The following is a 25,675-nucleotide window of genomic DNA, read 5'->3' on the forward strand; positions in this document are numbered from 1 at the left end:
TTTAGAACGGTAGCCTAAGTCGATGTGTTTTCATAGCGCTTAAAAGCGTGAGCAGAAGGTATCGACAATTGGCCGGGGAGGGTCATGTCTTTTTTGAAAAAACTGCTGGAGGGTCGTTTAAAATGTTCTTGCAGGCAGGGGAGGGTCATGCAACTTTTGATTGAAGCACTCAAAATCCCTCCGGTGGCCCCGTTTATAAATAACAAACAGTCCCTTACCTAACAAGTAAATTAGTACTAGAAAACAAACTTACAGGTTATGTACTAACAGGTTTTTAAATGAAATTGTCAAATGAAAATAACTGATATCAAATACAAACGAGAATACTGCAAGCAGTTCAGAGTAATGCAGCTACAGTGGGCAGTGCTTCGACTTGGCCAGCTTCCCTCGCAGTCCGTGCACGGGATCACACGGCATCACGCGATGTTAATTTGTATTTTTATTTGTTTTGTTTATTTTGTTATTTGTGACGCTGCAACAACTGGCTGAGGTCTCAAGTGAGCAGGGTGTCTCGTAAAAAGAAATGGAGCTGGAAAACCCTACACAGACTTCACTACAGACTTTAGCAGACTGGTTTAGACATAATTTAATAGCCAGAAATATGCCTGCCCTGCCCTAATAAAGAAATATTTGGTTAACGGTGAGTGAATCCCGTTTGCAGCCGTAGAAGAAATTCAGGACAAATTAAACATTCTGGTTTTCTCCGAGTGCAACGATGATAGACAGACATCATTTGGACAAAATATAGAGCATATTAACCTCCGTTGCTCAGCCAAATGCCTTCCTGTTACGTCCCGTTATCACGGAGTTACAGGCGATAAACTATTTTTGATGGTCAGAAGTTTACTTCATTTATGCGTTTATTTCTTTGATTATTAAAGAGTGTTTTTCATTTAAAGGCTTGAATTCGTACTTATTCAGAAGAGCATTTAGTGCTCTCCCCAATCCCAGACGTTCACATTGCATGTTTGTTTGTAATGGATGCAACCGCGAGATACGCTTGTCATAGGCACCGATACCGTGGGTGCTCTGTCTCTCGGGCACCCACTGAAAACATCGAGCACTCACGTGTGCCAGCTTACAGTCCCGGCTAAATTTACATTCATTTAAAATCATCGCAGTTTATGTTAAATTCAGCATCTCTCATAATGTGATTGGATATGTTGCTGTCAATTCCCTACTTCATATACTAACCACCAATGAGAGCGTCTCTCGTATGAAAATTCCTGACACTTCCCACCTGAAGAATTAACGCAAGGCTTTGTCGGGTCTTCAGCCCCGAATGTTTAAAATGTAGCCTATATACCCCTGAATATCATTTTAAAAGTAGTCTGACAAAGCTTATTGTTTTGTGACACAGCTAAACACTGGTACCTCATAGAACGTCTATAACATAGCCTAGGTGGTCGCAACTCACAAAAGTAAAGCCGATAGAAAGAACTCACGCAAATCTAGCCTACAACACGCAGACAGCTTTATGCGCAGGGGAGAGAGTGTGCGCCACACTGTGCTTTATGATTGTTGCCTTCTGATGGTATCTTGCTAATTCACTGAACTGCATTAGGTGACACAAATGGTATTGCCTTTATCTTATAACTCCTTGTCTGAGCGACTACCAGGCCTATGGTTTTAAAAGTCAGATGTTCCCTGACAAAGACATTCGAAAATTAAAAATGTTTATTGACTTGAAAAATACACTAATTTTTGCAAACTCCCTTCATTCAACCCTTGACATCGCGGTCTGGTGCGCTATGTAGATCGTTTCTCGTACCATTTAATTTCTCAGAATTTAGGTCTACTAGGCCTACAATAACGTCATCACCAAATATGTCTTTTATTTTTAGTTGATCAACCACAAAGAGTAGCATAGGCCTACTGTGCACAGTGCACTGACGACTGTAGCAGCCCAAGGTAACCAGTTGTTGTAGATGAGAGGCAACCCCTTGTTTCAGATAGCCTGGACAACATGTTACCTGGGTGTTGCCTACGCTATTAATTAATGGTAGCCTACAATAGTTAATTGATTCGCGTAACATATTAGTTGGCTCAAAGAGTAGGGAATCAGGATGGAGAGAGTCACGCGTGTGTTGCTTTTACGGGATCGAATCCAGTTTAATGCTAGTTTTCATATATTTTTTTACATGTCTTTTGTCCGAGTGGCTGTAATGTAGCCGGGCGCTTATGGCGTATGAAAAGCGACTTCAAACCGCCTAAAACAACTTGTTTCTGAATGTCTGACAACTGCTGCAGCGCAGGCATGCGCAAGGAAACCAAGTAGGTGGAGAAACCAGAAGGCACACGGTGGAGAAACACCGGAACGATTTTAAGGCTATTTTGCATAGGCTACTCAATGGTGCTATTTCACACGCATTATAGCGACCCCCACTCACCGGGGTTAGGGGGAAGGTGTTAATAGACGATTGGTGTAGCCTACAGTGGACTAGGGCTGTCAAAATTGCTCAAAAATGACGTTCGAATATCCCCTCTAAAATAAACACATGTCGAATATATTGGAATATCTAGGCTATATTATTTGCACATTATGTCAGTGACGCGTATCATGTCATCTGTTTTTAACTTTTTGTATGGTTATTGCTTGACAGGGGGGATCCCAAGCAGCTTTCAGCCATAAGGCATTTCCTAATTCACCCCACACTGATATTCAAAATGTTGAAACTATTTCGGCATAGCCTATAAGCAGTTTAATTAAATGTAATGTTAGTTGTAAACAAACGGGCTACTTGTGCCTTAAATGGCAATACAAATCTTCACGATAGGCCTATTAACTGACCGCCCGATTCACGTTGGCTGGGGGGCAGGGGGGGGCCATCAGACATTTGTTCCCAAGGGTCTATGAATTGTTAATCCGGCCTGACCCCCAACGAGCACGCAACTTTCCACCTCTGAGACAGCTGAAAAGAAGTCTAGAGGACTCCTAACTCACTAAGACCTACTTACTGTAGGCTGCGCCAAACCACAGGCCTTTTTTTGGGCAAGCCTGCATTCACATGCAGGCCTGCACTAACAGTAATCCTCCACCCCAGCTAGCTGTGGATAGTGTGGCATGCTCACGCTTTATGTCTCCTTGCAAACTAGGCCTATAGCCCAAGCTTTCAAAAAATAACAACTTGCCAGATATGCCTTTATATCTTTGGGCTTCATTCAGCATTTTGTTCTTCCACTGGAAATGACTCTTCTACATTTGCTGCCTGCTGCACCCTTTCTGTTTGTATTGTTTAGAAAATGTTTGACGTCTTGAGTTAATGCATTAAACATTGTTTGCTGGTAACCAGCCACAAATAGCCTACAAATTCTTGCGTGCTTACATTCTCTATTCTCTCCAAAATGTGCCCGTTCTATAGGCTGGCCAAGTGCGTAATTCTGCGGCATAAAGCAGATGTTTGTTTATTGTACAGAAAAATAAAAATAACCTGTCAAGCAGTCAATTGACTACATTGCAGTCAATAAGTAGGGCAAATTACGAAACCAAAACGTGGGTCATAGTTGTCTAAGCCTCTGCTGTGAGGCCAAACCCATGAACAAAGACGCATTGATATCTACAATAGTTCTTTTTTTGGCGAAACAAGCTCACAGCCGAACGAGTCATAGCACTGAAGGGAGAGGCAGCTGGCATGTGATCTTTTTACTAACAGGATGCATCGTTCAACTAACCAACATGTAAGTTACGACTGTTTCCCAAAACTGTCGTACTTACATAGTACTGTAAGTTTGGACCATGATAGTTTCCAAACTTCAGTAGTCTGGACTAAGGTGGTAAATGACGTTTAGCGCGTGAACATACTTCTGTGGCGCATTGCGTTAAGGCCTGCAGATGACAGCCGCCGTTGCACAGCAGTTACCAGTCCCCTGTCCAAGAGTTCGAATCTGGGTTAAGATTTTTACAACAATATTGACATCGTTGTTTACCTAAGTTTGATTATCAAAATCAGAATGGAAAAGTGGTGTTTAATTAATGCAGAAACAGACCACGAATGTTCGCCTCTATTCAAGGCAAACTGAAACATGTTTTAAATCGATCACTGAAACATGTTTTAAATTGAACCAGAGCTTTGAACGCACCTACTTATCGTCTTTAAGCCTCAGTTGCTAGGTAACCAAACTATATACAAAGCTGGCATATCTTTAGACTGCTGACAAACTGACAAACTGTTTTATGCGTTCACTGAACAAAGATTAAGGAAATTATACACCACTTTTCCATCAGAAACATATTTGTAAAAAGCATAGCTAGTATGATATAGAACATCGGAATCATGTTGAACATTTTCATCAGCAAATTAGGAACAATAGTGTAGCTCAACAAGTAGCGATGCACCCCCTGACGCGGGAGACCGGGGTTCGGGTCCTGCTCACTGCAACAATTTTGAAGGTGCATTTCTCACAGCTAAACCAAGCTAGATAGAGAGATACAGTATATAGAGAGATAGAAGGTTGGGCTTGTGGAACTATAGGCTACATGGTCCTCGCTTTAGATTGGGGGGCTGCAAAATGTACTACAAATAGGTAAGAAAGGTATTAGTTATCCACCTCTTTGTCTTATACACCATTAACAAGCATTAACAAGCTGCTTGTTAACACTTACAACTGTTAACAAATATGCTTGTAAGTAACTTAAAAGGCTGCTTATTAACACTTACAAGCTGCATGTTAACAGTTAGTTAATGTTATTAAAGGATAACAACAGTTAACTAACTGTTAGTAATGAACTGTTAACTGCTTATTATGCACTGTTAATACCTAATAAGCACATGTTATTCTAAAGCGTTACCGATGTATTTGTTTATTGTACAGAAAAATAAAAATGACATGTCAAGCAGTCAATTAACTACATTGCAGTCAAGAAGTAGGGCAAATTCATTTACGAAACCAAAACGTGGGTCATAGTTGTCTAAGCCTCTATAGCGTAGCCTGTTAAAAACGTCGCAGAAGTCGCAAGGCTACAGATTAATTCTGAACAGTTATTTCTCTACTGGCTCAATTATCACACCACTGTTTTGATTTGCGTAGTTGTGTTAACCCAACACTGACAATAATGTAGACAGCAAATTTCGATTTCCGTTACCACCGTGTAGTCAAGCCTTAAGCCATACCCAAGTAGCCTAAATCGAGGTAAATCGAGGCTTTTCAGAAGGGGAGGCAGGCAGAGCGATGTACAGTGGCAGAGCGACGCACAGTGGCTGAAAGTGGTACTAAAGCTTTACGCAGCTTCACGCCTCGTAATGCGCGACTGAAGTGGCCATTTGAAACTGTAGCTAAAGTTATATGACGATGCACTTAGCCCCCGCTATGCCATAAGGTTGACGCTGATGAGAAAGCATATTACTGTCAAATTTTATGACTACAAATTAAGATTAACCATAACTAGAAACGATGTAAAAACAAATATTACCTCAGTTTATCCAGCTGTGTGGTTTCCAGTTGAGGTAAACTCCAACGAAGTGCAGGTGGCATCTGGCGGTCCATGTCAAAATGTACGACTGAAGTGAAAAGTTTTTTTCACGACTCATCTTCAATTATCCAAGTAACCAATCATATCAAATTGAAGCTTGTGTTGTCAGCATTACGGGGAAGATTTCAGAAATAAAATCAGTCATTGGACAGCAAATTTTAACGAAATTAGAACGGTCGGGCTTGTAAGGGTTAAATAAACAAAGGACATTGATGAGGAGGGTGTTGCTATGGCACCAGTGTGTTAGTTTATTAAGCCTCTTCACAGTTATCAGAAATGAGGCCAACCACTGCTGTGCCATCGGTAAAATTAACAAACAGTGAAATTATTAATTGGTGCATTAAACCCTAAGCAAATTGTTTCAGATATGCAGCAAACACATCTTTCATGTAAATGAAGGTTTTAAATGCAGTTGTTGACTCAATTCCAAAGAGAATACCAAAGGGTTTTTGATGATTCGAAAACGGACGTCAATGGGATCTTTTCCAGACTGACCTGCAAAGCAAATTCAAATTTGCTAACAGATTTGTCTGGGTTTACCTAGGCTATTTAATAAAGGAATTTCATTGTAAGTGCGAGAGATCAAGTGGGGTATACATGATTTTGTTGACCAAAGATATGTAACAAAAAAAGAAATAGAAGAAAATTGGATATAATTGAAATCCAAGCCATTTCAATGAACTTATAATGACCAGCAGACAGCACATTATCCTTAACATAATTGTGTTGCTGTATGGCAGCAGCATATACGTTTGCTGACTGGTGTGGAAACCTTAATGAATGAATAGGCATTTAATTCAGTTTTACAGTAACAGTGTACAAAACAATTTACATCTGATGTTTAAACTGTAATTTTAAATAATTGTGTGTGCATTTCAGGGTATGGCATGTGTGGGACGTACTAAGGAGTGTACAATAGTGCCTTCTAACCACTATGGTCCCATTCCTGGCATTCCTGTGGGAACAACATGGAAATTCCGTGTGCAGGTGAGTTTTCTTGTGCAAAGACCCACCATTTCGCCGACTCTGATTGGCTCTGACTCTGTGATTTCTGTCTTCACTCAGTACATTTACATGGGTTATAGCTCAACTAGACCATTTAATTGGACTACTGTCCTTGTCCCAGTATGCATGGGTGGGGAATCATTTTTTTGACCGAAGTATGTCCTACGATATACCACCTTTTAGCTTGTTATGACTGTGCTTTTTCTACCCTCGGGGGCTTAGGCGCGGAAACACGTGTTTCAATCGTCCCGACACAGACATATGTCACTATAGCTTGTTTTGCTTTCCATGTAAACAAGCATGCGATATGAAAGTCTGGGATTGTGGAGAACACTAAATGGTCTACTGAATGAGCATTAAGTCAAACCTTTAAATGAAAAACATGCATTGATAATCGAAAAAATGTAACCGCTAATGAAGTTAGCGGTTACATGCAGTTAATGAAGTTAGTACTTTTGCGCATCAAAACTCGTTTATTGCCAGTAACTCCGTGATAAAATGACATAGCAAGAAGATATTTGGCTGATAGAAGGAGGTTAACATGCTCTATGTTTTGACCGAAGGACGTCGGTCTATCATCATTACACTAGGAGAAAACTGGATTGTTTCATTCGTCCCGTGTTTCAATCGTCCCGGCTCTCCCCTACTCTTAGTAAGGAAAACTGACAACTCCTAAACTAAAAGTGAGTCTTCGTTGCTATGGATGACGTTATTACTCATGCACGAGCTTGACTGAAGTGACCACCTTGATTGGCTGATGATTGTAACGCAGGAATTATTCCAAACACCTCCCTTACGATGATGAGTGACAGGTGACAGGTCTGAGAATGTGTGCGCTACACAAGGACGGAAGATGATGAATAACTGAATAAAAAGGCCTAGCCTAAATTAATCAAGAGTAAGGCAAAACAAATAGCCTAGTAGCCTAATGAAACATATGGATTGATGTAGTATCTTTGTAACATTATTAAATTAATCTGTTACTATGCCTATGCCTACGTTTGCAAAGAGGAGAACATTTTAATTTGATTCACAATAACGTTACATTTAATTTACATGTTGACAATGAGTAGCCTAGTTTTGGTTGTTGTTGGTGGCGTTATTGCATGTTAGTTATGCCTACAATGCAAAATTGCTTCCTCACGATTGGAAGCTCCTGTAGCCGCATAGGATTTCAAAACATGGCGAAATGCCACAAAAAACGGTTTGTGAATAGGTCTGTGAGTTAGGAGTCCTCTCGACTTCTTTTAAGCTGTCACAGAGGTGGGAAGGTGTGATTTGTTGGGGGCAGGGCCAGATTAACAATTCATAGACCCCTGCGCACAAATGTCTGATGGCCCCCCCTGCCCCCCAGCCAACGTGAATCGGGCGGTCAGTTAATAGGCCTATATCGTGAAGATTTTTCTTGCCATCTAAGGCACGAACGCATCTGTGAGACCAAGCCTCACCAAGTAGCCCGTTTGTTTACAACTAACATTACATTTAATTAAACTGCTTATAGGCTATGCCGAAATAGTTTTAAACATTTTGAATATTAGTGTCGGGTAAATTAAATGTTCTCAAAGTAGCCTTATGGCTGAAAGCTGCTTGGGATCCCCCCTGTCAAGCAATGTAACCATACAAACGCGCGGCCTGCACTCATTGTTTCAAAAGGAGTAATTTCGGCTTTGTCGGAACTGGCCATTGTAGGCTACGTAAAAATAAATTTCCAAAACTAACGAAAAATATTTAGCTTCTTTCAGTTAATTCAAAAGTTTCCAAAAAGTTAAAAACAGATGACGTGACGTGTGTCATTGACATAATGCGCAAATAATATAGCCTAGATATTCCAATATATTCGAATACATGTGTTTATTTTAGAGGGAAAATTGGAACGTCATTTTTGAGCAATTTTGACAGCCCTAGTCCACTGTAGGCTATGCCAATCGGCTATTACTGTAACACCTTCCACCTAGCCCGGTGAGTGGGGGTCGTTATTAGGTTGGATTTTGTAGTTAGGCTACTGAAAATGTAACACCCTCGTTTCTATGAAACTGGAAACAACTGAACCAGTAGACTTTGTCACAAGACAAAACAGATGTCTCAAAGCCCATTAGATTAACGTGAGCCTGTGGTTTAGATTAAGAGACAAATATTTGGTTAGACTATAGCTAACTTTACACTAACACAAAGTAACAATGTTCTGAAGTCGCGGTCAACATGAAATCCAAAACTTTTTGATCACCAAGTTGAAATTTCCAGCTCAACCACAAATAATTCCGATTATACAACAATTGGGTTCTATGGAACTATTTATTTGCTAGCATCGTCACGTCAGGCTGTGCACAGTAGTGTAACATTTATTCACTATACATTAATAAAGTTGAGTGGTTCTACAATGTAGACTATGTTTCCGTTTTTTTGCAGTACCATGTCCCTTACATGACATGGCCCAGTGTCCTTGTAACATGCATGCAGCAAACCTAGATATGAATGTGATTTCAGCCCGACTTTCATTTCAGCTTCAACATTTCTTTCAAGAAGACATGTAAACCACAAAGACCCGTAACGAGGGGTCTGGAATGTTGGTTACCTAGCAACCAAGACGCTGTCTATTGAAAAGGGAATTTTTTTTTGATGCGTAAGAACGATGTCGAAATTAACATTTTTAAACAATAATGGGGTGTTTTCAGATTATTTAGTTTGTGGTAGAATTGTTGTATAAAAGCAATTTAGTCGCAGTGAGATTGGGGTTGGTCATGGATATTCCCCACGGCTGTTGTTACCTCCGCCTCCGGCCTACGGGGCCGGACAACACCGGTGGGAATATCCATGACCAACCCCACTCTCACTCGTGCTATATTGCTTAATTCTTTTTAATATCATCCAATAACTAATTCAATGTTGATTTAGGCCTATAGGCCTAACTCGGCCTACTTGGCAACACCATTGAACACCACTTAAAAGTTCAACGAAGTGTTGCCATTGCTGCTGCTGTGCTGAAGAGATGTGGACGGCACGGCAGGGCATGCCCAATGAAAATAAATTAACGCAACGCAACACAACACAGACACTAACGCAAGGCAACACAACACAGACACTCTTTAATAATCTAAAAAATAAACCGCTAATGAAGTAAACTTACCATCAAAAACCATCAAAAATCGTTTATCGCCTGTAACTCCGTGATAACAGGACGTAACAGGAAGGCATTTGGCTGAGCAACGGAGGTTAATATGCTCTATATTTTGTCCAAAGGATGTCTGTCTATCATCGTTGCACTCGGAGAAAACCGGAATGTTTCATTCGTCCTGCGTTTCTGCTACGGCTACAAACGGGATTCACTCGCATTTAACCAAATATTTCTTTATTAGGGCAGGGCAGGCATATTTCTGGCTATTAAATTATTTCTAAACCAGTCTTCTAAAGTCTGTAGTGAAGTCTGTGTAGGGTTTTCCAGGCTCCATTTCTTTTTACGAGACAAGAGACATCTCACAAGAGACATCTGCCGGTTGTTTGGGTTGTTGCAGCGTCGTTGCAGCGTCACTGGAAAAAAACAAATTAATGTTGCGTGATCCCGCGTGATCCTGCGCAGACCGCGAGGGAAGCTGGCCAATTTGAAGTAATGCCCACTGTATTATGTCACAGACAAAAACAATTGACAAACAATTTAGGTGGCAGAAAATTGGTACTGTGTTCAGTGGAGAATGGGACAACTTCACAGCTTTGTAAATTTCGTATGCTGTACACTTTATGCTACCCATACACCAGAAGACTGGAAAGATTTGGAAAAGAGTTTTGAAAGACTACAGTCTCACACCCTCTCACATCTAAAGACAAGTCACAGATTTTATAGTCGCAGACGAGTCACAGACTAAGATTTTGTAACGACTAGGAATCTTGCAGGGTCACAATTTACAAGACTGTAGCTAGAAATGATTTCCCATTGTGCACCAAATATCAACAGGAACAAAACGAGGCTTGTATAAACGAGCCATATAGCCTACTCAAAGTCATATTTTGCTTCTGCAGCATTGTTTCATGTGTGACATCCCCAACCTGTGGTGTTGTGTATAACAACATCAAATTACATTTCTCTAGTTCACATTCCAGAATTTGCATAAAGATATAAAAGCATAATAGAAGAGCATGTTTGGCGAAGTCTCTGGCCAGAATCCTGAAGTGCTTTGCGGAATCGTGCTGGAGTCGACTGCGCAGGTAGGAGTTGGGCAGGATTCCGCCATACACCCCTTTATTCTTTAAATATGGAAGACTGTAGGTGGTGAGGTGGTGAGTTGTGAGCGGAGTAATGCCGATGCTGCAACTTCGGCAGGTAGACTGTGAATAAGTAACCTGACTGATTGAAGGAGGCATGGCAAATTCCGTCACGGTCCTCCTGAACTTCAGTTTGTAAACGCAATTTCACTAGTTCACATTCCAGAATTTGCATAAAGGCATAAAAGCATAATAGGCCAAGTCTCTGGCCAGGGTCCTGAAGTGCTTTGCAGAATCGTGCCCCAAAAATTGTGTTAAAGATGAAGGACCCTATGGCCAGAACCACGTGGAGCAAATTCAACGGGAGTGTGAGGCGCGCTTTCCTCAGATCAGAGATATTGGATCTGATATAAGAGTGATAAGGCTGATAGGTGTCAGAGGACCACCGACCGAGAGTTTTGAGGACTTGATAGGACAGACCGTTATTTGCCACAGTGGTGGCTGCACCAATCCTAAAAGTATGAGTCAAGTAACGGTCTGCTGGGATTCCAACATATAGCAGAAGGGGATCAAATAATGATGCAAATGCCAATCTATGAGTTGACATTCCAAACAAGCGAACTTGTCTGGCAAGATAGCCAGGGTCAAGGAGTGCTGTGCAGATTGGTCAGACCATCATTTGCCATGGTGGTGGCTGTACCAATCCTAAATAATGGGTAGTCTCAAGGGTTAACTTAACATGACATGCAGGGCAATGAGCTGGCAGTTGCAGAACTTGGGTCTGGCAGTTGCAGAACTCGGGTCAGTGCAGGGGAATACAGCTTGCAGTTGCAGAGCTCGGGGTCAGTGCAGGAGAGTACAGCTTGTAGTTGCAGAGCTCGGGGTCAGTGCAGGAGAGTACAGCTTGCAGTTGCAGAGCTCGCGGTCAGTACAGGAGTGTACAGCTTGCAGTTGCAGAGCTCGGGATCAGTGCAGGGGAGTACAGCATGCAGTAGCGGAGCTCGAGATCAGTGTAGGGGAGTACAGCATGCAGTAGCGGAGCTCGAGATCAGTGTAGGGGAGTACAACTAGCCATTGCTGAGCTTGGGGTCAGTGCAGTGGGAATAGAGGAGTGATGCAGTTGCCGATAGTCATGGCACGTGATACGAAGATTTATGAGTGGTTCATGAGTTGACATTCCAAATTTACAATCTACAATTCTGCTTGTTTGGCAAGATCCCTAGCCAGGGTCATGGAGTGTACTGCGCTGGCAGGAGTCAAGCAGGATCCATGCGATCACCCCAAAAAATGCAACCCACTTGAAAAGACCCTGGCTAGGACGATGTAGACTATAGATAAGGTATAGGTAAAGGTATAGACCCTGGTATCTAAGGCCCCTGGAGTATTTGAGCAAGTGTTTTAGTAGACCGTTATTTTCTTGCCGCAATGAAACCTTAAACGGTCCGTGCCAATACCAATATGTGTTGCCATTACAACTCAAGAAAGTTAAGGACAAACAGAAAGCCCCATGGAGGCAAAATCCAGCAGTTAAACTTCTAAAAAGAGAGTGTAGGAAGACTGAAAGAAAATGGCGTAAATACAAACTTCAGATCCACTATGAAATCCATAAAGAGATGCTCCGCACATATAACTCTGAAATATGCAAAGCAAGACAGTCTTTCTTTTCTAACATTATCAATAGAAGTTCAAATAACACTCGTATTCTATTTTCAACTGTTGATAAGTTAACAAATCCCCCTCACAATTAGCGCCTGAACTTCTCTCAACTAATAAATGCAATGAGTTTTCATCTTTTTTTAAAGGTAAAATTGACAAAATCAGACTCAACATATCTGCTCAATTACAAATTCAACAACCTGAACTTCCAGCAACAAACAGAGGGAAACTAAACTTGATGTCAGAGTTCAGCTTGATAGACTACGAAACACTTGAAAAAACGGTACAGAATCTCAGCCCTTCCACATGTGTCTTAGACACTCTGCCTACCAATTTCTTCAAAACTGTTTTTCACCTCATAGCGGCGGATGTCCTTCAAATTGTAGATGTATCATTGCTGTCTGGCACTTTTCCTAAGTCACTGAAAACAGCTGTTGTAAAGCCACTTCTCAAGAAGAATAACCTGGATGCCTCCATGCTAAACAATTATAGGCCCATATCCAATCTACCTTTTATTGGCAAAATTATTGAAAAAGTAGTTTTTAATCAATTAACCACCTTCCTAACATCAAATGGGTATTTTGATTACTTTCAGTCTGGTTTTCGGGCAAATCACAGCACTGAAACAGCTCTCATTAAAGTTTCCAATGACATACGCCTCAACACAGATTCAGGTAAAACATCAGTCCTAGTGCTACTGGACCTTAGTGCAGCATTTGACACTGTTGATCACAATATTTTACTACACAGACTAGAACACTGGGTTGGATTTACAGGCATAGTTATCAGCTGGCTAAAATCATATCTACAAGAAAGGAGCTTCTTTGTTGCCATCGGAAACTGTACCTCAACACCAACGTCCTTGACCTGTGGTGTTCCCCAGGGGTCGATCTTGGGGCCACTATTATTCAACCTCTATATGCTCCCACTTGATCATTCAAAATAATTTGATTTCATATCATAGCTATGCAGATGACACACAAATTTACTTAGCTCTATCACCAAACAACTATGGTCCTCTTGAATCTATGTGTCAGTGTATAGAACAAATCAACACCGGATGTCTCAAAAATTTTCTTCAGCTGAACAAAGAAAAAACTGAAGTAATTATATTTGGTAAAATGAGGAAAGACTTAGGGTTGCCACTCTCCTTGACACAAAAGGGTTGAAGGCAAAGGATACTGTTAAAAATCTTGGTGTATTAATTGACAGTGATCTAAATTTCAACAGCCACATGAAAGCGATAACTAAATCAGCTTTTTACCACCTCAAAAATATTGTCAAACTCAGAGGGCTGATGTCAAAACATGACTTAGAAAAACTCATTCATGCATTTATCTCCAGCAGGGTTGATTACTGCAATGGACTGTTCACAGGCCTTCCTAAAAGACTATTAAACAGCTTCAGGTGATACAAAATGCAGCAGCTAGGACTCTAACAAAAACTAAAAAGAACTGACCACATTACTCCAATTCTTAAGTCCTTGCACTGGCTTCCAGTAAGTCACAGAATTGACTTTAAAAGCACTATTGCTTGTTTATAAATCAGTAAATGGAGCAGGACCTAAATACTTGTCAGACATGCTTCAGCAGTACACACCTTCTAGTCCTCTCAGGTCCCAGGTGAAAAACCTGCTAGTAAAACCTACAGTTAGAACTAAACATGGTGAAGCAGCTTTTAGCTGCTATGCTCAGCTGTGGAACCAACTTTCGGATGACATTAAAAGGCCCCAACTGTAGCCAGTTTTAAATCTAGACTTAAGACCAAACTGTTCTCAGGCGCTTTCTGCTAACTGTGCCGAAGTTACAAATTCTGAATCTGCCTCGATAATTATTCTACTTTGTCTTTTATTACTTTTTTTTTACTACTTTTGCCTTTGTTTTTGCTTACTAATTATTCTTTATTTTTTTAAATGATTTTACCTTGTGTTTTATGTTTTCTTTTTATTATGATCTTTACCTTTTAACTATTCTTTGACTATATTGCCCTTCTATGCTTTTATTTGTTATTATCGTTTGGTTTTGTTTATGTAAAGCACATTGAATGACCTCTGTGTATGAAATGTGCTATATAAATAAACTTGACTTGACTTGACTTGACTTGACTTGACTTGGTAAATATTCGAGTTGTCCTTGAAACCAATGAGGGTTACAGAAAATATGCATTTGCAAATAAGAATCAAATATATGCTATAAGGGAAACTTAGACATTACATAGCGTACACATGGTCTGAATATAAGGATAGATACTGAAGTGATAAATGGGTGTTACAGGTTTCTTCTTTGCAGTATTACATTTCTAGAAAACACTGAGCTACCTAGCATTATGGTAACCGACCTAGAGAATAAATATGAACCTGCAGCAAGCACTTTAATAGGGCAGTTTTGCATTCAAGTCAAGTCGGCTTTTATTGTCAATTTCTGTACATGCACTGGTCATACAAAGAATTGAAATTTCGTTTCTTACTTTCCCATGCAGACATAGACATGCTTTAAATACAGACATAGACATACTATAGACATAGCCATAGACAATAAACATTAAATTAAAGTGCAAGACTGAAATATAGAACATGTATGTATCAAAATAGAAATATAGGACATATATATAAAGAAAAATAGAGGTAGTTGTGTTGTATATTTATATAGTCTTAACAGTTACATGAAGTTTAAACTTGTGCTTGTGTGACCTGTATATTTACATTGATATGCAGTATGCAGTAATTTCAAGTATATCAGGCTTGATGTGAAGCAGCAACACGTTGGGCTCTTGCAGTCACAGTGCAGTTCCACAGGGCGGTGTTGGGGGGAGGGGGGTTAGGGTAGACAGGATCCTAGTTTCCTAGGTTCCTGGCAGGCTGGTGGGGGCTGTCAGTGATGGGAGAGTGGGTAGAGTGTTCAGCATCCTGATTGCTTGGTGGATGAAGCTACTTGCCAGTCTGGTGGTGCGGGAGCGGAGGCTCCTGTACCGCTTTCCAGAGGGCAGGAGGCTGAACAGTTTGTGTGCAGGGTGGGTTGTATCCTTGACAATCATTAGTGCTTTGGTGGGTGAGGCGGGTGGTGTAAATGTCCTGCAGGGAGGGGAGTGGTGCTCCAATGATCCTCTTAGCTGTGTTAACAGTGCGCTGGAGGGTCTTCCTGTTCTGATCTGTGCAACTTCCGCCCCACACTGTGATGCTGCTGGAGACGATGCTCTCAATGGTCCCTCTGTAGAATGTAGAAAGATGTAGAGCATGAGAAGAAATTTAGAGAGCAAGCGTCTAGGCTGGAGTAGGTTAGGCATTGACATGAAGATCAGTACAGGTGAAGAGCATGAAGAGCCATCATGAAGCTTAAACTGATTAATGGATGTTAAGAAAGACCATGTTTAGCAGAGTCTATGACTCAGCCAAAATGCTCTGCGGGGATTGTGCAGGAGTCACTGTGCAGGCAGGAGTCAGCAGGATCCGTGTATGCAGCCCAAGGATGAGGGCAACTAAGGCACCTTAAAGATGAAGCAAGAGGGTTTTGTAAAGAGCAGAAAGAGAAACTAAAGATTCAATAATGTCCATAGATTGACCTGGGTGTGATCTGGAACATTATTCTAACAACAAAATAATGTTAGAATAATGCAGTGAACCCATGAGTGGTGGCACAAATCCAGGGAAAGAGGGCTGAAGGAGAACCAGGGACACAGTCCCTGGCTGGGGAAGAGACGCGGGCACGAACGCGGTGTGGTACAAATATGTCTTCTGAAGGCCTAAACAGAGCCCAGCTAAAAATTCCAATAACATTTTGATCAACTTTGAGGGACAGCTATGACCATGCACGATCATCCAGACCAAACATGACGATTTTGCCACATACTGTTCCTATTTATGTACCAGCATGCAAAATGTGAGCCTTCTACATGGTTTAATTATTGCGCTATGGGCTTGTGAACTTTGACAAAAAAAAGAGGTTGAACAAAATCGAACCCCCCCCCCCCTGCTGGAGCGGTGAGCGAAATTGAGCGGAGCGACCTGACGTGAAATTGAGCGGAGGAGCGGCCGAGTGAACAACCACCTGAGAAGCGGGATATTCGCACCACTCAGCTCCGCTCACTAGCTCTGATGACACTATGTGGCTTCCGCCTCTGTCCTATTTGGTCGATATATATGACCGCTTGAATGGCCTCAACCTTTCTTTGCAAGGCCGCAAAACTCATATTTTGCTCCTTGCAGACAGAGTGGACGCCTTCACACGAAAACCTGACCTCTGGCATGGCCGCATCAGTCGAGGGAACTGCGACATGTTCCCCAGCCTTGCAGACTTTATCAGAGATGCAGGCACGTCACACGATTTCTCCTCACTATTTCAATCAGCGTCTGAGCACCTGTCAGCAATGAGAATAATTTGTGACGTAGGATACTTCAAAGAGGATTATTGCTCTTTTGCGTGAGTTCAAGATCCATTTATGTGCATAGCAAACAAGCTGTCAATTGATATGCAGGAACAGCTTATTGAGCTGAAGAGTGACAGTAGGCTGAAGGAAATCTTTACCTCCTGCCCTCTTACGTCATTCTGGGGAGCATTGATGCAGGAATACCCTCAACTCTGTGACGTCGCCTTGAAGATTCTCCTCCCTTTCGCGTCGACATATTTGTGTGAGGCAGGATTCTCAAAAATGACTGCACTCAAAACGAAATACCGCAATCGTGCACAAAATCAGGATGATTTGAGGGTATGTTTATCAGACATTGTGCCAGGAATTGAGGATCTTTTCAAGGGAAAGCAGGCTCAGGTCTCACATTAACATCCCCTACCTGCAAGCTTCTGTAAAAAATGCAGATGATATGCCTACTATTAGGCCTAGTAATGATAACAATAATAAAGCATAAATTCATATCAGACGTCTGGCGCCAATCCCCAATTATAGCAATAGCCTAGTAATGATAATAGGCCTACTGATGATGATGATGATGATGATGATAATAATAATAATAATGCCTGCAAGCTCACATTAGAAGTTTTGCCAATTAAAATAGCCTAGTAATGATAATAGGCCTACCTACCGTTACTGAATAATAATAATAATAATAATAATAATAATAATAATAATAATAGTGTGGGCCCAACAATAATAGCTTTGGTGGGAGGGGGCCCAGCTAGCAAAAGGTTGAGAACCCCTGATCTAGATGACGGGAGTGCTTTGTGATTCCAGTAAAACTCAAAAAGGGAGATCCAAGGTCTAACAAGAGCCAAGGAGCAGGACCAGAGCACTCAATGCTTAAAGTGATTTTTATTAGTGCAAACTGACTAACGTTTCAACGCCCATGCGTCTTCTTCAGTCAAAACGAAGACGCATGGGCGTCTAGACGTTAGTCAGTTTGACAGGAAGCGAGTGGGAGATAGAGATGGTGTGGGATCGGGAAATAAACTAGACTGCATTTCCGGTGGGAACTGCGAAAGTGTGCTTACCCTGGTCCGGTCACCAACGTGAGCAGACAGTGGCATACGCTATGCTGAACCTGGCTTGATCCAGGCATTGTAACAGTGCCTTTCAGTGTTGGAGCAGTGGCAATATCTCAAAAGCTCTCAACTTGCGGGTTGAATGCAGTTCGTTGGATTTTACCTTTGGCCTGCCTTCGAATTTAGCTTCTATGACAGATCAAATCAATAAAATAAAATGACAGCAGTGATTGGCTACAAAAATAAATAATGTCACGCATTTTGCGCCTCTCAAACTGGGCTATCAGGTAACCTACAGAGGAATTGAAATTATGAAATATGACCAAGGCATTAAAAAGCTGCTTGTTTGTCAGGATATTTTTTCACTGATTTATTTTAAAAAATAGGAGCTATGAGTGTGAATGTTATATTCCATCCCACAAATTATGTTTTACTGGTTTATTTGACAAATAATCTATATGGATTTGCTCTATAAAGACCTTATGTCTGTTTGGGATTGTTTTGTGAGCCTGGGGTTGTTTTGAGAGCCTATTGATGTAGCCCATCTCAGATGTATCTCAGAATAAAGGAATACTTCATATTATTCTAAACCACCATCTGTAAATCAACTGTATACTACTGTCTACATTGCACTATATTTCTTGACCTGTCTCTGTATATTTCATCACCTTTCTATACTTTGCCTCACATTGCAACACAGCTCAGATCTTTGGTTGCTATGAAGGCCATCGTAAAATTATGATTAACCTTATCTTATTTGAAACATCTCTATTTTACTTAGCCCACTTCCATACAGTGGGTCCCATTAAGAAGTGGCCACTTCATTCACGCTTACCGTGATTCACACAGCAGCATTATTAAATTAATCTGTCACCATATGCCTATGCCTACGTTTGCAAAGAAAACATTTTAATTTGATTCACATGAAACATTACATTTAATGTACGTGTTGACAATGAGTAGGCTAGTTTTGGTTGTTGGTGGTGTTATTGCATCCCTTAGTTATGTCTACAATGCAAGTTCCCTCGCGATTGGAAGCTCCTGTAGACAATGGTAGACGCATTTCAAAACATTGCGTTAGGAGTCCTTGCGACTTCTTTTAAGCTGTCACAGACTTGGGTGCTACTTTTAGGGCTAAAGTGCTTTGTGAATTACTGTTAGTAAAAAAAATAGCAGTCCTAAAGTTACAAGTGACGGAAGTTACGAGTGCAAGCATCTCATATCAAATGACCATGGCATTACGCTAAACAACATAAATCCCAATTAGCAACATACATTTCCTCCCTATAGCTAGTCACACAAGAAATGAATGATACTAAATCTCTGCTTAGCATGCTTCTCCGCTTAGCAGAAGGGGCACATTTATGTTGACCACTACAACATGACTCATTATGTCTAACTCTATAAAACACTTACTTTCATAAAGGACGCACACCATCCAGCACATACACATGGAAACCGATATTTTAGGTACTTGGCCACGAACTCAAAACGTGTTTCTCTGAAGCTCTGTTCTAGAATCTTTGCTCTGAAGGCTGCGTTGCTAAGCAACATCAAATAAACGAATATGAGAGTCTTTTCAAGGTATTAAAAGTGTACGTGTGATTACAAATGGAGTGCTGCCGACCACTGGTCATTACATGGCCCAGAATGCCTTGCATGTCTTTACAACAAAACAACACAGTAAAACCTAAATGCCCGTAAAGATATGAATTTGCATACTTGTAACATTTTTAATAATACTCTCCCATCATGATATTTAACCCTCTAGGCGCCACGGTCGAGTTTACTCGACAAGATGCGGTACTGAATAAAACGGCCGATTTAGTCAAATAGGGTGTCATATTTCGTTCGACATCCACTCCACTAGATGGCAGACAAGTCATATCGGCCATCCCCGAGTCGAAAAAAACGACATGCTTTAAAACAAAACTTTCTAACTACAGCGCATTGAATCAGTGCGTGAAATACCGGAGCTAGTGTGCGTGTGAGCCACTTTGTCAGAGCGATATTGTCAACGCCAGCGGTATTTGCATTAGATTATCGTCTAATGGCATCAAAAAGTTTACCTGAAATGAAGTGTTGGGTCTTCTATTCATGGACCCTGATTCTGAAGGGGAATATCTGCCTTCAGAAAATGACGGTGATTCGCTTAGTGAGGCTTCAGATGCGTCCCTGCCTTGCAATGATGCAGCTGGACAAAGTGAGAGTTTACTCCAAAGTTTAGCTTACACCAAGCACAAACGTTGAATCGTTTGCCCAATGTCACTGGTGGGAATAATGTTTCACGGGTTCGGGTGTTCATCAGGAAGTTAGCAGGGTGTTAGTGGTGTGGCTTAACGAGGCTGGAGGTAGCCTAATATCCATATCGCTAGCTTCTGTCTTCTGAACGTGTGCCTCTCCGCAATCGTGGCGACAGTAACGTAGTGGAGCCTTTGTCTAATGCCACTGGGTATGTTAGACGAGGTCGAAGTGCTCATAGGACAGTTAGGGGGGAACGTAGAGGCAGTGTGGGGAGTCGCAATGAGAATGACAGTAGGCCTAGTCCGAGCTGCGCAAATTCTCTCCACTTGACGCGAGCGCGAGGCAGATCTGGCCATGCTGCTCGCAACAGGAGCAGAGGTGGTGACGCGGGGCAGGAGAGCCATTAGGCCATGCATAGTCTATCACAAGATGATGGGAATGCCGGCCCTGTATGGATAGGATATGGATAATCATTATCTCTACAGCAAAAGGCCTGCTACATAAAAAAAAAATTGTCAGCCATTTATTAGTAATGATTTACACTGTTGATTATCTATTTCCCTGTCCATTTAGGACATGTGTTCTTTTGTGTGTTCATGTCCTTGTGATGTGTGTGTCTTTGTCAGCTAAGAAAAAACATCAACAAAAAGAAAACAAATACTAACATTGTCTCTTGTCTTGTCTCGTCATCTCACTCTTGATCTGTGCCTTGTCATGGCAAGTGAGCTTTTGAACTAAACAGGTCTTGTCTACTTGTGTTTGTGTGTCATCTGAATAATATATATGTGCCCCATACATGGAATCAGAGTGCCTACTGTATGTAGTAAATGGAAAATATCTACAGCAAAAGGCCAGCCTACCGCTACATGCATTTGGTTTGTTTCTGCCATTTATTAGTAATGATTTATACAGGTTGTTTACTACTTACTATTTTTCTGAGCATTCAGTATTGTCCAATATAGCATATAGAAGGTGAGGGACATTTTGGGGGAAAAGAAGTGGTGCATTTTATCATTCAAACATGCAACTTTTCATGAAAATTCTATAATCCAAGATGGCCGCCACCATATGACGTCATAATATGCAAATTAGATATAAACATTTAATCTCTACATAAACTGTGGGTCATCCTTAATATTTCTCTAATTTACAGAAAGTCTCTATCTCTTATCACTTTTAAGATATAGCCTTTTGAAATGAAGATCTCAAAATCGAACGTTTCGAAAAAAAACCTCTGGCGCCTAAAGGGTTAACAATAATGAAAAAATGAATTTGAATATCGTCAATGTGAAAATAACTGTACTACGTCAGCAATAAATAGCTAATGTTCTCCTTACCATTTCAATTCGTAAGTCCATACTATCCAATGGCTGAGCAAGGATTTCATGATTGGGCAAGGCTGCCCAGAGACATTGTGGCTGCCCAGAGACATTGTGCATACTTGGAAGGCATTGTGGTAGAAGTACAACTGCAAATGTGAAAGGTGATAGTTACCAAATACCTGTGGGTGGTTTGCCAAATGCTGGAAACTTTTGGAATATTTCTTTTTTTTTAACTTATGCACCCTCACATTGGAGTCCCGAGTTCATATACAAAATTTGGTATCGATATGTGACCGTGTTCCTGAGATATGGGCGACTTCCTGTTTCAGAGCTTACAAATACCCGATTTCGTTTGGCTGTGACGGGCAAACGCTTTGAAAAATCAAAAAATCCTTCTGGTAACTTTTGTGAGGCTTGGTCCAAGGATAATGTACGTCAAGTTTTGTGGCGTTCGGACCAAATTTGTGACCTGTGAAAATTTAGTTTCACTTTCTGTTCAACCCAATATGGCGGACGAACGACACGCCTAGGCGCTAGAGCTGACAAAAAATTAGGGAGACGGGAATAATAATAAATATAACCGCAAGCGGTGATTTAACGGGGTCCGAGCAAAATGAACGTGAGGTAGCATAGCTTTTTAGTTTACATATGCTTTGATTGTTTGGGCCCAATTGTTCAAAAAAACGTGATTGGATTTTGGTTATCGGATTTCGGCTATCGGATTTCAAATCTTGAAAATGGGTTGTTCAAAGGGAAACAAGGATCCTGAAATTGGATTAGATCACATAATCTATTCTTGGTTTTGATCTGGATAAAACCTTTGTGTTGTTCAAAACTTTTGAGTTGAATTGGAATAAATTTCATGAAGTTATAGTTTGCTAATCTCCACAACCCAATAGTTTTCTAACAATACTCTATTCTAGTGTGCTTACCTCCACAACCCAACAGTATTCTAACAGTACTCTATTCTAGTGTGCTAATCCCCACAACCCAAAAGTATTCTAACAATACTCTATTCTACAGGACTATGCATTTGTCGTGGATAAGATGAAGGGTCTGATAATGGAAGGCAGTGTTTCCCACAGAATTGAATTGTATTTGTGGTGGTAGGTGAAGGGGGTGGGGGTGGGTTCTGTGTTGGAGTCAATAAGATGAACAGCCTATAATTATACAGTTATACCTGCCTTGCACGACAAGTCCTGACTAGTAGCTGTAACGTTATAGTGTGCTAACCTCCACAACCCAACAGTATTCTAACAGTATTCTATTCTAGTATGCTAACCTCCACAAAGGAACTGTAGGGGGCGATGTGGGTTGAGGTAGACTGAGTGTGTGGTGAGCAGGCAGAGCCTCGGTCAGAAGGCTCAATGGTATGGATTGAGACACGAAGATGGCAGGTTTCGGTGCAACACAAGTGAACTTTATTTGAGTTTTAATTCATCTGTTCTTTTGTTCTTTACTTGTATGTGTGCTGCATCAAAGAGGAAACAAACAGAAAATGGAGCAATCAGTGAAATGGGGTAAATCAGTACAGATCTCAATTCACAACAATAAACTGAAATCATGCTATATAAGGTACAACTAAACAATACTTGACATCCCAAGTCAACCAACATCATCTAATCATCTCTCACATGGGACTCCATCACCCCAAACCAACAAACAAAGACCTTAACTTTACACATGATGGCAGAGCTACTCTACAAACTGATAAACATCATAAAAGTCATAGTGAGGGTCATTAAAGTGATGACTTACGTTAACTCAAAGACGCACACAAAGCAGGACACACTGGAGTGCTGGGTTGAGATGAACAAAAGAGTGAACTGAGGGCGAGCACTTTCACCTCAAGGACTTTGTGCAGATTTAAGTGTACATTCGAAAATGAGAAACAATATAATAATATATATATATAGATATATATATATATATATGAATAGTTCAGATGCAAAACCCTCTAAATCCGTCTGACCACATTTCTTTTAAATGAGCATTTAAAATCCGGTTCCTATAGGTTTTTGCATAGAAATCGATATTTCAGACCAGGAAGAGAGTGTTATTTGGTGTGTTTTGAAGTTAAATTATTTGATTAACGTATACTATGTGAGGAGAGCATTCACTCACCATCTTTATCTCATTTTTGACGTAGGTGGAATTTAGAGGCTTTTGCATCTGAACCCTTCATATATATATAAACTTAGGGAGTCTTTTCACCAACAGTATTCTAACAATACTCTATTGTAGTATGCTAACCACCACAACCCAACAGTATTCTAACAGTACTCTATTCTAGTGTGCTAATCTCTACAACCCAATAGTATTCTAACAATACTTGATTCTACAGGACTATTTATTTGTCGTGGATAAGATGAAGGGTTTGATAATGGAAGGTAGTGTTTCCCAGGGAATTGAATTGTATTTGTGGTTGTAGGTGAATGGGGGAGTGGGTTCTGTGTTGGAGTCAATAAGATAAACAGCCTATAATTATAGTTATATGTTCAATTGTGTGAATCTTCAATAACCAATAGCATTCGAGCATGAGCCTAAAGCTCTACCAGGGATTTGAACTCTCAACCTAACAAACACCAGCACTAGGCATTATCCCACTGAGCCACTGCCAATCCTAAATAATAGGCAGTCACATTCACATGGTGAAAATGTGTGTTGGCAAACACACAACATCAAGAAAAACTCCAAGCATACATTTGACAATAAAATGAAGGGCTCTCCTAAAAGAGTACACCTAAAAAAAACTGTTTGAAATTCTGGGGCAATTAGACATTTGTAAAGAAGAACACTAAGGGATGACATATAAAAGATAGACTTAATGATGAAGGAAAAATAGTAAACAAAGAAGTTCCCCCTTTATGCCATTGAGTGTCTTGCCATTCTGATTCTTGGAAACTGATGAGTGTGACTGTTGATTGCCTGATGTCATTCAGGTGCTGTTCAATGTGAATATTAAATGAACAGCAGGGATTCGAACTCTCAACCTAAGAAACACCTTTGCAAGCACACTTAATGACCCAGGCCAGACTCAAACCTGGGTCCCAGTGGACACTTTGATCCATATGTGGTATGGTCGCTGTAGCCAGTTGTGCTACAGCGCCCCTCATGAGGTATATATTTCACTCAGAATAAATCTGCTTCCTTTCAAGGTTGGTTTTTTCCTCATTGTTTCTTAAGTGAGAATAAGATGAATTGCTAAAAGATTATATTTTTACCTGTTTTCACTTTTTTTCACTTTACCAGTGGTGCTACAAATTGTAGAGTGCATTGCATTTTCTGACATTCATCAATATGACACATTTTCTTGTTGTCTTTTCATGATTTTTTTTGTATACTATTCTCTTTCTGAAGGTGAGTGAGGCTGGTGTGCACAGGCCACATGTTGGTGGTATCCATGGACGGAGTAATGATGGTTCCTATTCACTGGTTCTCGCTGGAGGCTTTGAGGACGAAGTGGTGAGTGATTTTTCTCAGTGTTTTATTCATATTCTCTGATTTTCTCTGGGCTGATATTTTCTAGACATTTATAACTAATGGTCACTGCATCATTATTTTAGGTCTACGTCAAGTTGCTGGAAACAATCATTTTGTATGCTCTCCAAGTCCTCAACACACAACTAAACTCCAAATTATTCTATTAATTCTACGTTATTTTGGTGACAATTTAAAGGAGCTGCATGTAATTTATTTTCTACGATGGCTCAGGCGGCTCAACAAAATACAAAAGCTACAACACATCCGCATAAACTACAACACTTGCAAGTGTCACAAGATCGCAAAAGACAGCGTAACAAAATACATTAGCCACAACATAACAAAAAGCCACAATACATGCAAGTGTCACAACACAACGGATATGAATCCACAACGAAAATTAATCCAAAACGGAATTCACCTTTCGCTAAGTCCCACCCCCTGGATTTGACTAGAATTGCGATGGTAGCTGTAAGCCTGCCTTTGCAAAATACATCCTAAGAGGCTTTTGGAGCCCATGGATCTGATTTAGTTTAGAATCCGTCAAAGGACTGTAGTATCTCATGGAGGGACAGAGTAACTTTAGTTGTCTATGTCAAGAACGCATATCGGTTGGACGTTTTTTCCTGAAGAAGTCGATGCTGTTGTGGATGAATGAGTGCTCAGTCCTCGAAGTTGCCACAATGGGAAGGGGATTTCACATGAAGTGCTTGGTAAGTGCTTACAGAGAGGGTTTTTAATGTCTAATGCTAAGTGTTTAAAACAGCAAGGAAGTATGTTAATGTTATCACTAGGATAGAACTAACTTCTTTCAGTAATGTTAAACAGTAAACTGACATGACATTTGTATCAGAGTTTAAGTCCTGTTGTTA

The 25,675-nt window shown here is 40.7% G+C and overlaps 1 protein-coding gene across 1 annotated transcript in view; it reads left to right on the top strand.

Moving 5' to 3' along the window:
• Positions 1–25,675, top strand: part of LOC125304162 (E3 ubiquitin-protein ligase UHRF2-like) — a 149,349-nt gene that overhangs the window by 80,397 nt on the left and 43,277 nt on the right. The window contains exons 8-9 of the mRNA XM_048258228.1: positions 6,350–6,457; positions 24,681–24,785. Coding sequence (XP_048114185.1) covers positions 6,350–6,457; positions 24,681–24,785 — 213 coding nt within the window. The remainder of the gene's footprint in view (positions 1–6,349; positions 6,458–24,680; positions 24,786–25,675) is intronic.

The sequence above is a fragment of the Alosa alosa genome, chromosome 12 (genome assembly GCF_017589495.1).
Source record: "Alosa alosa isolate M-15738 ecotype Scorff River chromosome 12, AALO_Geno_1.1, whole genome shotgun sequence".
Classification (NCBI taxonomy): Eukaryota; Metazoa; Chordata; class Actinopteri; order Clupeiformes; family Clupeidae; genus Alosa; species Alosa alosa.